The sequence below is a fragment of the Haliotis rufescens genome, unplaced genomic scaffold (assembly GCF_023055435.1).
Source record: "Haliotis rufescens isolate VD_foot unplaced genomic scaffold, xgHalRufe1.0.p SCAF_13, whole genome shotgun sequence".
NCBI classification, from domain to species: domain Eukaryota; kingdom Metazoa; phylum Mollusca; class Gastropoda; order Lepetellida; family Haliotidae; genus Haliotis; species Haliotis rufescens.
Genome location: NW_025963813.1, coordinates 4572863 through 4589647, shown reverse-complemented (window position 1 = coordinate 4589647; position 16785 = coordinate 4572863). Strand labels below are relative to the sequence as shown.

Sequence of the window (16785 nt, the reverse complement as noted above, 5' to 3'; positions counted from 1 at the left end):
AGAATCTGGGTCAAGGAATGGATGGGTTGAATAATTGCTTGTTTGGCTATAGCTGTTGTAGTTTATAAAACGTTGAGCTTTTGGTGTGGTTGGTTGGTTGGTTTGTTGTTTAACGCCTCACTCAGCAATATTCCAGCTATATGAAGGCGTCTGTAAATTATCGACTCTGGACCAGACAATCTAGTGATTAATATCATGAGCATCGATTCACGCACTTGGGATCGATGACATGCATCAACCAAGTCAGCGAGCCTGACCACCCGATCCCGTTAGTTGCCTCTTACGACAAGCATAGTCACCTTTTACTGCAAGCATGGGTTGCTGAAGACCTAGTGCCTGGGTTTGATTATCCCCCGCTGCGCGAAAGCGCGAAGCGGGGGATATAGTATTCACGACCGTCCGTACGTACGTCCGTACGTCCCACCTGTTTGTTGCCGCGATATCTCAAGAACTAAACACTGGATTGTCTTCATATTTGGAACTATGGTGTATATACAGACTCCGCAGACACCAGTCGGTTTTGGTGACCTTGATCCCATTTTCAAGGTCACAGCAGACAAATCTGCTTTTAGAGTTGGAAAACGGTGTTGCCGCGATATCTCAAGAACTAAACACTGGATTGTCTTCATATTTGGAACTATGGTGTATATACAGACTCCGCAGACACCAGTCGGTTTTGGTGACCTTGATCCCATTTTCAAGGTCACAGCAGACAAATCTGCTTTTAGAGTTGGAAAACGGTGTTGCCGCGATATCTCAAGAACTAAACACTGGATTGTCTTCATATTTGGAACTATGGTGTATATACAGACTCCGCAGACACCAGTCGGTTTTGGTGACCTTGATCCCATTTTCAAGGTCACAGCAGGCAAATCTGCTTTTGGAGTTGGAAAACGGTGTTGCCGCGATATCTCAAGAACTAAACACTGGATTGTCTTCATATTTGGAACTATGGTGTATATACAGACACCGCAGACACCAGTCGGTTTTGGTGACCTTGACCCCATTGTCAAGGTCACAGCAGGCAAATCTGCTTTTGGAGTTAGAAAACGGTGTTGCCGCGATATCTCAAGAACTAAACACTGGATTGTCTTCATATTTGGAACTATGGTGTATATACAGACACCGCAGACACCAGTCGGTTTTGGTGACCTTGACCCCATTGTCAAGGTCACAGCAGGCAAATCTGCTTTTGGAGTTAGAAAACGGTGTTGCCACAATATCTCAAGAACTAATCGCTGGATTGTCTTCATATTTGGTACTATGGTGTACAGGCGGGGGATATTTCGTCACTCTGTGACAAATACTTGTTGTATATGTATGGATGTTTGGTGTTTTTCTATTTTCACTGCTGACATCAAGTAAGGTGCATTTTGTTCCTTCTGATTCAAATTTGAGCCCACTTGACCAAGGAAGAACTGATGATCAGAAAAATGATAACAGAAATGTAAGAGTTATGTCCCTTGAACTAACGATAACCATTCCAGCATCCTGTGCTGCAATGAACAGAAATTGAAAAACAAACAAAGAGGGGGAATAGTTTATCATACAATAAAACACTCCAGAGAAATAAACCATGTGGAGCGCAGGGCCTTTTTGTTCATTCAAGGGAATCAGTGGAGTTAGCCCAGTGGTCAAGAGTTTCCTTGTCGTGTGTACAAGACCAAGTTTGATTCTCAAAGAAGTACAATAAGTGTAGCCATTTCTTGTTGTCCCCCTGTGTGATACGGTCAGGAATATTATCCCTGTTCATCATCATATGAAATTCTTCCTTTACTTCTCTGCATTAGGGATGCGAAATGTTACAGTGGAGGTTTATGAAGACAAGGTCTTCAACATGTGGGATGGAAAAACCTCCAAGATTATTTCATAAGATGGAAATCTATTGTTCTCAATCTGATAACTCTGTTACGCTTTCTCTAAACTCTGAACCACCCTCACCCCACTTCATCCCATTTCATCTCACCCCACCGCACACTACGCCTACCCAACCTGCACTACAACCAATCCCTACCCTAACCCAACCCTCACTTCTCCCAAACCCTAACTACCACTACCCAGCCCACAATGCACCGACCCCTACCCAATCCTCACTACTCCCCACCCCACACTTTCCCTACCCCTTCCCCGACTGAGCTCACCAGGACACCCCATCCCACACTACCCCTAGCCCTACCCAACCCCCACTACACCCCACCCTACCCCTACCACACACCCACACACCCACACACCCACTACACCCAACCCCATCCAACTGCAACTTCCCCTTCTCCATAACACAGTCCCACCTGCCATCCCACCCCTCCCTTAGTATCGGCAATATCAGCTGTTTCCCAAGATAAAGGGAGACAGGTGTGTGCTCGTCAGGCTTTGTTCTGTCCAGGTAAGCAGATAATAATTATCTTGGGGGTGGAGGTGGCGTTCCATACAACTGGCTACATAGGGTTTATTCTCAGGTTGGGATAATTATGACATTATTAAAATAATGATTGCGTAGTTTGACTCCATACGGTCAAACAATAGCAACAAGGTAAGCAAGATGCTTATTGAAGGAGCAGAGATTTACCTTGGAGTTCTTATGTTCGTACTTTCAGAGGCATTTTAAGATTGAATTGTAACATTGCATTCAATGCAATAATGTTAAATTAACATTTAAGCCTCTTCTTCTAAATTGGCTATCTGTTATATATAGCCGTAATATTAGTGATAACAATCACAGCGTGAATTAGGAAATATTTAATTCTTATCTGGAAATTTTTACCGACATTTTGCTGCAGACTTGGAGCTGAACATTGGCTTTTGAGCAGGTGTTGATAAATCAGTGAGGTAGTTTTATGCAGGTGTGTGTCTGGCATAGCACTGAGATGCATTTGCTAATGCATTCAAACAACATATACTACTAAAAAAAACCACATTCTTATATGTCTGTAGTTAATCTGGCTTGAGGATATTACAACACACAGCCTTCCAATTGTGTGTGTTCTTTAACTTGTTTTGAGTAGTATGTATGCTTAGTTCAATGATACTCTTTTGTCAAGGTTAAGCTGTTAGACATTGACCTGTTGACATTGACACCTTTGTTCTGTGTGTACGACATCTCCTTGCTCAGCTTCGGAGGGGCTGGGTGGGAAGAAGAAATTCAAAAAAATACGCGAAGTAAGAAAAAAAAATTAAAAAATATATTTTTACTGACTTTGTTTGAGAATATGACTGACATGTTGCCTGTTAAAATATGTTCAGAAATGGTTCACAATGTGATTGGTGTAGTGTTGCGTTTCTTATGCAGTGAATGTTTTATTTGTACAGTGAGCTTTAAAGAAGGAAAAAGCAAAGTGGTTATAGAAGGAAAAACCTTGGATTGTTGTTGCAACAAATACTGGAGAAAAGAATTTACCTCGATTTCTAACGGAAAAATAAAATTGCTTGCTAGAACCCATTGTGAAAAGCAGTAAAGGAGAAATCTATTCTCCAGTTAAATGGCAAATACTGATGACAGCCAACTAGTGCTGAGAGAGGCGACTAAAACAGAGATTGTATGACCACAATGGTTTAAATAATTAATGTATTGGGAGCACCTGTGACCTGCCCGCCTGGCTGCCTGATCCAGACCTCAGCCCACATAGTGATCCCAATGCTAGTTCAACTCTAAGGTCAGCGCCAAATATATTGGCTTGTCCAACATGGCACTTGACAACTCCTCAGGTACATAAGCTGGCACCAACAATTGGGATGGTCAGGTGATACTCAATAATCATGATCATGGAGGACAGTTTTTGTTGTGATAGCTGTCATGAAGTTGTTTTGGATAATTTCCAGATAAAATTCTCTCTCTCTCTCTCTCTCTCTCTCTCTCTCTCTCTCTCTCTCTCTCACTCACTCACTCACTCACTCACTCACTCACTCACTCACTCACTCACTCACTCACTCACTCACTCACTCACTCACTCACTCACTCACTCACTCACTCACTCAAAGTTTGAATCAGGTAGTTCAGTGGTGGCGCAAGGATGTTTTCGTGGAACAGGCCCAGGGTGTAGTACAGCTGGATATCTTTCAGTAGTCTGCGTAGACAGACACATGTTTGTGACTCATGTATTGCAGGAGCTCGCTTGGTGCATGCTTGAATTGTTTCACTTTTTTAAGTGTTATATGCTGATAACTGGAATGTGTGTTGTTTTAACCGCAGTCAGCAATTTCTAAACTACATCACACCAGCCTGTGACTGATCTTGACCAAACAAACCAAAATATGTTGTCATATTTAGTAATAACATGCTTGTAGCAAGACAAGCCCCCCCCTTGCACGCTCTCTCTCTCTCTCTCTCTCTCTCTTTCTCTCTCACACACACACACACACACACACACACACACACACACATAATTTAAGTATTTATGAAACATGTTAGGTATAATCACGGACATACATTCATCTTTGGTGCCATTCTTTCAGCAACAAGTCTTAAGTTCAATGTCGCTTCCTTTTACCGATAAATTTTGGAACAGTTTTTGTTTGGTTGAAATTTGTAAACAGAATTCAGAAGGACATTGTGGGTCAGAAGAAAAACCTGTCATAGTTGGTGCCCCATGTGTTCAGGGTTAGCTTGCTACATTGCTCTGCTCTGCGACATGTATAAAGATTATATGTAAAGCAAAGATGAAGTTTTATCTTATTCGTTTAACTATGTAGAGCCAGAAGGTATCTGGTTTGGCACTGAGCACTGACCATAAGCATTTAAAAATATGTTTTACACAGTATATGTTATATAGAGAGATATATTTAGTCTGGGCAGCAGTTTCAGTGGTGTCCGTGTCCGGTCCGGGTCTAATGACCGACTGGGCTGAAGCAGGTGCCATTTCCACATGGCTTGGTTTGTCAGCTGGTCGGAGCTGAGTGATCTCAATTAGTGGAGCCAGTAACACCTTTGTCCTGGGGGACTGGCCTTGTTCCATGCATGGTGGTCTGGTGTTAGTCGATTAGAGTACACTTATTGAGTTGAATTAAGCCTATGTCCAGCTTGGTGCAGAATAGGGATGGGTGACCTCAACTAGGAGGCCTCAAAATAGAGGCTTCTTGACATTTTGTGAAAACTGACACAGAACAGCCTATGTAGCCAAATGACACAACTAAAATTATTAGAAAAAAATGACAAAGGAAATTGAGTTTTATAAATAGGTGAAATAATAACCACCCAAGATTTTATCACCGCTTCTCGTAAGAAATGATGAAAAATATATTTAATTTTTTTTTAAAGAAATATGTCTGACCATCTACACTGATTTTTAGGCCAACAGTTTTGTAAACCAACTAAAAAAATATGAAAGGCCCAACTGTCAGACAATTATGAGTTACCTTTAGAAGTTATGGTCAATCTTAATGTTATGTTTTGGATAGGATATATGCTCTTTGTCTTGACGATGACAATTGTTCCAGTTCATCTCATTGGAACAGTAGCAAGGATCATGTACTTTTGTGGAATTGCATCAGAGAAATCAGTTTGAAGAGTTTAGGCTGTACTTTTGATCGCCTTATGCTGACATTTGTAGCTTTGTATCCAGGAAACTGTCCAGTTTTATTTTAACACTCTTATACACATTTCCCTGAAGTTTTTAGATTTTGTATTTTGTCCTGACTGATATTGTCATGAGGAAGAAGACCCCTCAAAAGTGAAAAGGATTGTCAAGCTGGTACTGAGTTAAAACATTTGAGTTACTGTTGATAATCAATGTCCATCTTTAAACAGTCCACCCTAGAACCTAGGGCTAGTTGTACAACAAATGGCACCTGATACAGGAAGCCAATGGTCAAAAACACACAAAAACTGCTTCATTTGCAATGAGTGGGTTTATCACCCTTGTTGAATGTGATTAAGTGGTGAGAGATTCCCAACAAAGAGACAACTTGATTTAATGATGTAAGCAGACTTTGTCCATAACAGATAACACAGAGGGAGTGGGGGGGACAATGGGAGGGACCGTTAAGTGCTAATGAGACTGGACAAGGCCAGGTGTAGTGGACATGCTTCACTGAGCAGGAAGAATGACAGGTGCCCTTTGGCGTCAGAGGGGGGCCTTGAAGTCAAGAGGAGTGACTGGAGGTGAGCATGGGGGAGGGGGGAGTACACAGAGGGGAACCCATTGAGGTTTGGGGAGGCTGAGGCATGGGGTAGGGGGAGGGGTGGGGTTCTGCATGATAACATGATGGGTAATTTTTGTTTTGAGATTATAAAGATAAGATAATTTATAGCAGTGTTGCTGGGAGGGTGAGTTTTATAAAGTATGTATTTGTGGGGGTTTTGTGGGGGATCATTTGGAAAGCCAATGAATGGTGTATTGGTTGAATGTTGGGTGGAGTGGATGGCTAATTGCTATACTCCAAGGGTTAAAGAGTTTACAAACGACTGAAGCCTTAAATTGTCCACATATGGTTCTGATACAAATATACTACTCCACTTTTGATAAGGAGTTTTTATGTCTTTCCACAACACACATAATTTATTCTAATAATATGTCAAGTGTATATTTAAATAGAATGATGTGGATATTGAATGGTAATTCAATGAATGAATCTCATGAAGTGATACAGAATTCTGTTCAAAAGTCAACTGTCTTCTAGACACCCGTGAAGATCCGAGTTAGTATAGGTCTTCAGCAACCCATGCCTGCCGTAAGAGGGTGGTCAGGCTCACTGACTTGGTTAATGCATGTCATCATATCCCAATTGCTCAGATCGATGCTATTGATGTCAATCACTGGATTGTCTTTTCAAGACTCGATTATGTACAGACCGCTGTCATATTGCTGAAATATTGCTGAGTGCAGCATTAAACAACAAACAAGCTAACAAAACTGTCTTAAAGATGAACTTTGACATCAATTAGTATTTTGTCTAAGGAAGTATTTTAACAGAAATTTGAATGTTTTTATTCCCGTCAAAGCAATACATGAAAGAAAATCAAAATACTCTGTACAGTTTAGAAACTATTGTGTTTATCGTCTCAAGTGTAATTAACGCTGTTGTTTCCTTAGCTTTGGATGCATTAGTGTTTGGTTGTGAATTCTTTTCTTGTTAATATTTGATATTCATTTCGTAATTGACTTTAAGAGCAGACAAAGCCTCAAGAACCTCCCCAGGATTCATGTTAAAACATTATCGGTTGCTCATGGTCAAATAGGGAGACGTGAATCATTTTAAAAATTGCACAGGAGTCATAGCAAGACACAGCCTGCATTGTGTGTACCTGGTGGTCAGACAATAGCAACTGTCGAAGGTGTCGGAAATCAATAGAGAGACATAAAACAAGAATCCATCTGGATGTTTTATAGATAAAGACAATTGGAAAATATGCTATGCTGGTGATTACAAAAAAGGTGACGAGCATTGTTCAGGTGCGACAAATATTGCGTTTCTGTGGTGGGCCGATCAATTATTTCGTCCGTTAGGAAGCAGAGTCTTTTCGGGGTCAGCGAAGTGAAACTGCGAACTCAGTCTATGTTAAAACAAGTCTGTTTGCACAGTCGTTCAACAGAGGATGCCTTGCTCAGTGTATTTTCGTTTACGTGGAAACAAGAAAAAGCTTTGTTTGTCTTGTGGGCCAAAACAAATGGGGGAATCGCACATCCCTGTCCATTCACACTTGAGCGATTGTGCGATTTTCTGCCATTGTCAAAGGAAGTATGTAGAATCTAGGATAGGTTTATGGTTCTTTGGGGCGTGCAGAGATTGCAACCTGTGGGTTAATCTCTCAGCTGAGTCACCATGCGGTTTATCACAATTTGAATTGTAAGTACATGACGATTTTCTACATCAAATTTACAGCCATAGCTTGTAGAATTTTAATTGTTGAATATAAATTTCACAGTTCATGTATATTGGAATTACTCATTGAAAATTGTCTGAAAATAAAATTTCATGTATATATTTGTGGAAACAGTTATCTCCCTTGTTGACGCATCATGGTATTGCTGTATCGTAGTACAGTCATTACTTTCTTAAGCTATCAGCTTACGTCTGGACATTTACTATTATAAATGTCATCGTCTGTATTCCTCTGTGCATAATATGTGAACAGGTAGTACTAGGTTGTGTTCTGGCCAAGCATTCAGCGACATCTTAAAATCAATAAACTGGCTTGGAGAGTTTGTCATTAGGTAGGTAGCATTACCTGCATCGGTAATCTCCGGGCAGATTCACTGTGGCTTAAACGCGTAAAAATGTTGAGGAAATCGTTAAGCAGAGAAAGCATTAACCTTCATTAGATTATGATTGGTGCGAAAAGGATGCAGCGTTGCGATGTCACTGACACTGAATCACACACAATGCTCAAGTGCAATTAGCATAATGGTCTTGATCAGAATATTTGACAGATTGCCTTTCTTTGGTTGATGATGGTGAGACATTAGAGAATTGTTTACTGTTCGACTGATGACGTGGAACTATTTTTGTGAAATGTTGAACATTTGAAAGTTGATGACTGAGAAGGACCTTTTAGGATGCATGGTTTACTTGTATTGAGAAAACAAAACCAGCAGAGATTTATGGAGGCCTGCTCAGAGTGCAATATTTGGCCCAAAGTCTGCAGCAAATGTCAGTACAAACTCCTAGTGGCATGACAATAAAGAGGAAGTGACTTTAATGCTATGTTTTACATTTTTATGATTATTGTGTTGAAGGCACCCCTGAAGTTAAAAAATAAGAACTACAACAAATTTCCCCAATTTGCTATCCAAGGGAACTCAGTTTGGAATCCTTAATAAATTCCTCTCATAATTATTTCTTGTCTATAAACAGACACTTCAGTGCATAAAAAAGTCTGAACAAGACACTGTGATGTTATTTAGTAAAATATTTATATTTCAGTATCAATCATGTTAATCAAACCACCAATGAAGAGACCTTGTCTTTAGAATGGTTTTACAAACCTTCAGACATATTGTTATGAATGACACCAAGATAATCTTCCTGCATGCCCCATGTCTTCAGTGTTCAAGTTTTGCTGTCTTGAAAAACCTTGATTTGGCTGGCTGGCCTTTTAAACACCTTAAATATGAATCTGCCTTTGAAAAACCTCGAATTTGCCGGCCATTGTTAACTCTGCTGTTAATGAATTTATTACAATGATGTTTTTCTCTAAAAATGTCAAATGAATAGTCTCTAACTTGAATGATAATTAATATTGAAACCAGGGATCCGGAAAATATAAAATCCCAATCGGACATTTGCATTTAGGCCACGCCCCCTTCAAATAGCATATTTTAGTACAACTTTTCACACACATTACAAGTTGTTACGTATTCATAATATAACCAATTATGAATTGTTTTAATTTAAATTGTTTAATTCACCGGACAATTAATAACAAATAATATCATTTTAGATATACATGGAAAACATACGTTTGTTTCTGTTATAATAACGATCTGTTAACGTAGTGAATGGTCTAATTAATATTCATGAGTCTGCTCAAGTGTACGCGTTGTAACATTTGGATCGAAACTATTATCCCATATTTGGTTATCATGTGACCTCACGGAATAAAAGTTTTTTTAAATAACTAAAGATTATTTAAAAACAAGATAGATAATATAATCACAAATACTAAAATATCTTTGATAGCAATAGTTATTTGAATACTTTTTTCATCTGTTCTTAATTATTGACCATAAAAAAAATTGACTATCGCCGTCACAGAGAGCAGTTTCAATTTGAAACACTTGTGTGGAATTGATTGTATTATGTTAGAGTACTCGGATGTACATGTGGAGCTCTACATTCTGACAAAGAAATTAAGTAAGAATGTTTTTGTAATTTGTTTTGACAGCAGCTTTATGTCTTAGTTCAACCTTGATCAATGGCTTTAGTAGGGCCTTAAATTCTGTGGGGTTGATATTTGACTTTTGTGTGAGCCATGGGATAAAAAGAATGTTTTAACCACAAAACTACCCCACTGCCCAAGTTGGTCTTACACTTTCAACAGATGCATATCACCAGCTCATTGTTTCAGGGAATGTTTTAATTTTATTAGTAGTATTTAGCAAGAAATGTTTAGTGGGGAAATTATAAATTGGTTTCATTATCAGTGTCATTTGGATTAGTCTATTATATTGATGATTTGTGGGTTTCAGTTTCTGACCAAGAAATTTATTTCAATAAATATCAAGTTGATGAGAAAGTATGTAACATTAAAACCTGATAAAAGACAGGGTTTTAAGGCCTGTTGCTTGTACCATGTAACTTTTGTTACATGTAACATTGCATATTCTGATGTCCTTGACGAGCACGCTGACAGAATATTTTGTTGTAAAAACAATATTGTTAGTCATTCATTTCAGTCCATTCAAAACTATTTCTGTCAACTTTATATTCAAACCCAGCTGCTGAGACAAGCTACTTGATGGAACCAACCTGGGTGTCACAATCATGGACTGAGAAGCATATTCAGAGTTCATCAATAGTACATACATGTATTTGGTTTTAATTATTGTCTGGCAGTGAGGCCACACTGGGGCAGTAGTGTCGACATCGATGTAGTTTGTTTGTCTGAAGGTTGAGGAATGCTGTCGCCAGATACATTTTTGCATTGACCTGTATTGAATTCAGCTTCCATGGCCTGGCCACGCACTAGTGCTGAGCACTGTCACGCAGTGCAGGTAAATAAATATGGCCGCCTTTGATCCAATTTCATTGAGCACAGCCGTGAAGCGCTTACTGAGCTTGTTCAATAGCGCATTATGAAGTGGAGGCATTGGTGATTGGTGACCGTGACGAAGAGAAGGAAGGGGTATGGTGTTATGTTACGCCTTGAGAGCATAGACCCCATCTGCATGGTTTCAGCCCTCGTCTTTCTTTTCAGTTTCTGCACGTTGCGTAGGCTTTTGATAATGTTGAGTGTACCAAGCCGGAACCGAGTCTTTTCAGTAATAAGCATTTCATGAAGGACTCGAGTGTTTGCAATGAAATGGCCTGTGATATTATGAGCTTGGCATGGGTTTTGTTCTGTTTCAAGCTTGGATGGGTGGAAAGAAAAGGCTTGGCATTAAAATCGGGTGTTTGACAAGCTGGGTGTTTGTCATGGTCTAAAGTAGAGCACCCCTGTTGCGTTTCATTCGGTTTGGGTGTTTTAAGGCAAAGTGGTAAATTTTCACTAAGCATGTTATGTCGAACTCTGAGGCGAGAGTTAATCATACTTCTGTTTGACATACATGATGGAATTCCCTGTCGATACCGTTACCCACGTTGACTGACAAAAGTAGCTCGGCTACGTTCTGCATCATTTATTGGCTCATGGATTTTCCCTGACATTCTGGTAGCTTTTATGTTATGTCCTTCTGTGAGAAATCGACGGTTCCAATTTCATCACGACACTTTCAATTGTTCATCCACACAGACATATGCATTGATTTTTCTTACTGTTAATGAATCTGTGAAAAATGTTATTTTCACATATGTTTGAGTGAATACTGGTTGTTTCTGAATAAGAAATCATCAATCATGTGTGAGACTTGCTTCATTAGACGAGTGAGTGAGAAACAAGTGCATTATTTCACGGAACAATATCTATATGTGTATGATAAAAGATGGATAACCTTCATTCTAGGGCCACTTGAACAATAGCTGTATGAATATCTTCGCTGAGACAAGTAAAGTTGTTTTGGAAAACAGTCTCAACTTCAGTTCGTTAAATTATTATTGAGGAGTAGCGTTTTGTATTATTTGAGTAGTATACATGGTAAAGTCAGGTTACAATTGTTTTATTTTATCAAGATTATTTATTCGGTTTGTAAATCTTTGTTTTAAAAATATTGTAGTTTTTCCGTTCATGAAGATAATTGTCTGATTTTCTTTTTAGTGAATTTTGCTCAATTTGAATTTTTATGTGAAATTTATGTTTCATCTCTTTCTTTTTTTCAGACGTGGAACGCAATCAAATGTCTTCACTTTTCACGTCCATGTGAGCGACAAAATGCATTGTTTGTGAGTCAAGAGATTACAATGTGACGTGGCAGCCATTATACACCCAGGCTATGCTATGGTGATGGACTATGCCGGCAGAAGCACAAACAATGCAGATTAAACAGGAACTTGAGATACAGGAGAGTCATGAAAAGGGAGGTAACTCTCTCATGGAGAAGGGGAATGGAGAGAGCAATGATGAGGGGAATGCGCCTATTGTGAACCAAGTTGGCGTCGTTGAAACAGTTTCACCAGATAATTCAGGTAACAGCAGTCGTATCAATTCGCCAAAAGAATTAAAATCACCTGATGTCGATGCAGAGAAATCCAAAGAAATATCAGCATCGATGATTCAGCAGAATGGAAGCGGGCAAATTGTTCCAGGGACTCCATTGGTGATTCCACAGCCCTATCTACACTTCCTGCAACAGACGATGTTGCTGCAACAGCATCAGCAGATGTTGAATGCTGTTGATGTGACAGCAAGACTAGCAGAACAAGCGGACGAGGCGAACCAGTTGGGCGGGATGGCGTTTCCCGAACGGGAGCGCCCCAGGGGGAAGAGCACGACAGAGACAGGGGAGACAACTGCAGATACGGCATCTGACGATAGCATGGAATTTGATGATAACCTATTTACTGATGAAGAACTGGAAGATATGATGAAGAAGAAAGGTGATGGGAGAATCCGACATTCAGGTGTGTGCAATCTTTGTGTCTTGTAGGGCTGGGACGGGTAACTTGGGTACTCGGGTCGGGTGGGTCCTAAGTAGGACCCGGGTACCCACAGTACTACCCGGACCCGTGGTTAATCACGTGACATATTGTTTAATGACAAAAACTTACTATAACTCAGTGGTTACTCTACAAGTCGCTAATGTTCCCATTTCTTTATGATGATGCACACATTCCTTTTGACTTGTAATTGTTTGAGGAAAGAGAAATTTAAGCTTCAATCAACTTCAGCGTACGCATGATTTGATCGTTGGACACAATGTGCCATCAGCTGATTGTGGGGCATTGCTCTTGCTGTTGCAATGGCCACTGGTTTGCCTGGTCCAAACCATGGCCATCCCAGTATAGCTGGAATATTGCTGACTGTGACTAAAAAAAAACTAATGTAGGGGTAGAATAAAGTTAATTCTTAGTAACTGTGTGAGATTAGATAGACAAATGTGTCCAACGTTCAGATAGGGAAAGTCATTTTTAGCATAGCGTAGTGGTTGAAGAGTCGCTCATGGTGCTTAAGGCCTGGGTTCTATTCCACACATGGGTTCAATATGTCAAGGTATCCTGCACAATAGTATTACTGAAGTATTGCTTTTTCAGCGTAAAACTATCCTCACTCACTTTCTCACTGTGTTGGTGTCAGTGAGTGACCTGAAGCTTGCTGTGCAGAGTTGTGGGGAAACAAACAAACAAGCCAACGCGCACGCTCTCTCTCTCTCTCTCTCTCTCTCTCTCTCTCTCTCTCTCTCTCTCTCTCTCTCTCTCTCTCTCTCTCTCTACTTTCTACTCTCTACTCTCTACTCTCTATACTCTCTTGCTCTTGCTATCTCTGTGGATTAATTGGGATGTTCGACAAAATCGGCTGAAACAATAGTGTTTCTGAACGTTGGATACATTACTTCTTAGATAGAAACTGTCACAATGTTTCGGAAACCATATTTAACATTCATATTTTCTTTTCCCGGACTGTTGTTATGATGAAAAACTTGTCTGTTTCTGTTTGAAGTTGATGAAGTACTTCATTGCTATGTGGCTGAAACATTGTCGATATGATGTGAATTTTTATCTCGCTCACACACTAATGTAACATATACTATTCAAAAGAAGTTAAAGAATGACTGAGTAACAACAGTTACATGAAAGAATCAGGTGTTCTGTAGCTTCTCTTGAGTAGTTTAAATATTGATGACTGAAAATATGTTTGATGAGGTCACAACAAATTCATTTCTTATCCTTTTGAATCTGCCTGTCCTTTGGACAAAACGTTACTCAACATATTTTGGGTGGTGTTAATAAACTTGTTATTATTCAGTAATCATCACAAATATGGGGCAAACAAATAAATACTTGTGTTTCAGGTAACCCAACCAACCCATTGTTTCACTTGCGACCCAAATGCTTTTTTTTATCACAGCTGGAAACAGCCAACAAAAAATCAAGCCATTGTTTTGCATTCAATTTTTTGTTGTTGATGTTTCCCCATATTATTGTTGCCATAGCTTTGACCTAAAAGAATCATCACAAGCCATCTATGCTTGCCAATTCATACCTATTGAATCTTTGTTTTCTGAATCACAAGTGATTATTTCGGCCCTAAGCATCTTTGTATATACCATATTCACTGTAATATGCAACCCGGTGCTGAGAAAATTGACAAAGGGGGGCGCTTATTAAACTTAAACACAGAGTTTCAGTGGTCAAGCAGTTGTGAACGGACTTGGTTCAAACACAGATTAGGGGTGGTCGGGTAGCCTAGTGGTTAAAGCGTTCGCTAGTCATGCCGAAGACCCGGATTCGATTCCCGACATGGGTACAATGTGTGAAGCCCATTTCTGGTGTCCCCCGCCGTGATATTGCTGGAATATTGCTAAAAGCGGCGTAAGACCATACTCAGTCAGTCAGTCAAACACAAATGGGGGTGGGCGGGTTGCCTAGTGGTTAAAGCGTTCGCTCGCCATGCCGAAGACCCAGGTTCGATTCCCGACATGGGTACAATGTGTGAAGCCCATTGCTGGAATATTGCTAAAAGCGGCGTAAAACCATACTCAGTCAGTCAGTCAAACACAGATGAAACTAAAACATGTTGGAAATAGTTACCAGGCAGTTATACACCCCTTTGATTTGCTAATTTTGTCATATACAAAAGAACATAAGGACTGTCATGGAAATTTTTGGTCTTATTAGGGGTACTTATAATTATTACATGCAATTTGGTTTGACTGTTGGTCAGGGGCAGCTTATTTGGGGAGGGTGCTTAATAGGACAAATACAGTTTTCCAAAACAATGATATATTAGCAATATAGGTTTGTTTATGCTTCATAGTGTAACACGTTGATACAACACATATTGTTAGATGGACGACACCATGTTGATGTCAGGAATGTATGGGAATATTCTATCGCCAACTTTCAGTGAGTGCCCTCCATCAGGGGCACATGTTCCCAAGGGCGACACACACGAGTCGACACAGCCTGTTTCCGTAAATGTCTGTTTTCAATTACTAATGCAAACTTAGAGCTTACTAGTTGATATTCTTGTGGGTGTGTTAGGGTGAGGGATGATTGTGCATTCATCCATATCCTAAAAGAGGGCTAAGATGTCTGAATCCTATGGAAATATAGATGCAAAGAAAGTGGAAATTTGCTTTCTATCACCTCTAAGTCAAGGATAAAAGGAATTTGGGTTATTATTCTGATTCCATGACTGTGGTGTATCAGATTACACTGTAATCTTACTTAAACCGCAACATGTTGATTTTCATATAGGATGTGTTAACCATTTCCTAGGGTTAAGCTTGTTGAAGACCTTTCAATGTACTTTATTTTGACTTGATAACACTTTTGAATTATATATTAAGATATACACATATAGAAAAGAACCTATTGGGAGAATCTCAACATGTTATCTGAGGAAAAGGGGATCTTATTTGTTGTAGGGGCGGTGAGGTAGTCTACTGGTTAAGGCTTTCGCTCATCACGCGAAGTGCGGGTTTGATTCCCCACGTGGGTACAATGTTGTTGTCACCCACCGTGATAAAGCTGGTATATTGCTCAGAGTGGCATAAAACCCAACTCACTCACTTAATTTGTTGTGGCCTCAGTTGGATTCGCTTGTGATTCTTGTGCAAATTGATGACATAATCCTGTGCATTAACATTTTATTGCATGCTTAATTGAAACCATTGCCAATTATGTGTCACATGTTTATTGTTTATTGTTAGATAGCACTGTATTGCTTGCAATATTGCTGTGTGTCATAACACATGTGATTTTTTTGTCATGTATTCATGTTCACAAAAGTGTAGAAATTTTTAGATATGTAGTCATTTATCACCACATGCACTGACAAATTTGATGAACATGTTTTTTTTATACAGTATGATAATTCTTGTTTCCTTTTTCATGTGATTTAGAAGGGAAATCCATGTTTGATGCAGGTGGTCGCAACGTGAACCAATATGGCCGCGAATTTACAAATGGCCGTCCCCTGCCCGACCATCTTCGCGTTCAGATCCTTCAACTGGCACTGCAGGGGATTCGTCCCTGCGAGATAAGTCGCCAGTTGCAAGTGTCCCATGGCTGTGTCAGCAAAATTCTAAATCGGTGAGTCTGACATTCGCAGGTGAACAGCTTGGAAATATGGTATTAGTTTCAGGAAAAATATTTATCAATCATCAGTCAGTAAAAACATTGCATTTCTCAAGCATTTTGATTTTGCTCAATGCAGCAAGACAGATAGTCCTGCACCATGACTGTGGAATATATTTATTTTATAAAAAACAACAATCTAGTTTACAAAAACAAGTCTAGCCAGCTCTAGCTAGCTCTGTTCCACATCAATCAGCATCAGGAAAATTATTTGTTTTAATTTTAGAGGTGAGAAGAGAATTGTGTAATATAAATTTTCAAAGACTAAATGTAAGTCTACAAGGCAGACAGGCATTTGTTTCTGAAGATTTTTGGTTTTTTCCCCTTGGTATTTGAAAAACACATTTTAGGTGCATTTATGATTTCATTGTCTTTCATTATACTAAAATAAGGTAGCCAAAGCGTTTCATCAATATTTGAGCATGTTTGAGATTATGAGACTTATTTGGAGTTTAATTT

General features: G+C 39.5%; 1 protein-coding gene across 4 annotated transcripts in view; it reads left to right on the top strand.

The window, feature by feature from the left end:
- LOC124152344 overlaps window positions 1-16785 on the top strand; it is a 77971-nt gene that overhangs the window by 51253 nt on the left and 9933 nt on the right. For all 4 annotated transcript variants that reach the window (XM_046525256.2, XM_046525259.2, XM_046525258.2 and 1 more), the window contains 2 exons: window positions 11908-12648; window positions 16092-16281. In XM_046525256.2, the coding sequence (XP_046381212.1) occupies window positions 12039-12648; window positions 16092-16281 (800 nt within the window). In that variant the 5' untranslated portion in view covers window positions 11908-12038. The remainder of the gene's footprint in view (window positions 1-11907; window positions 12649-16091; window positions 16282-16785) is intronic.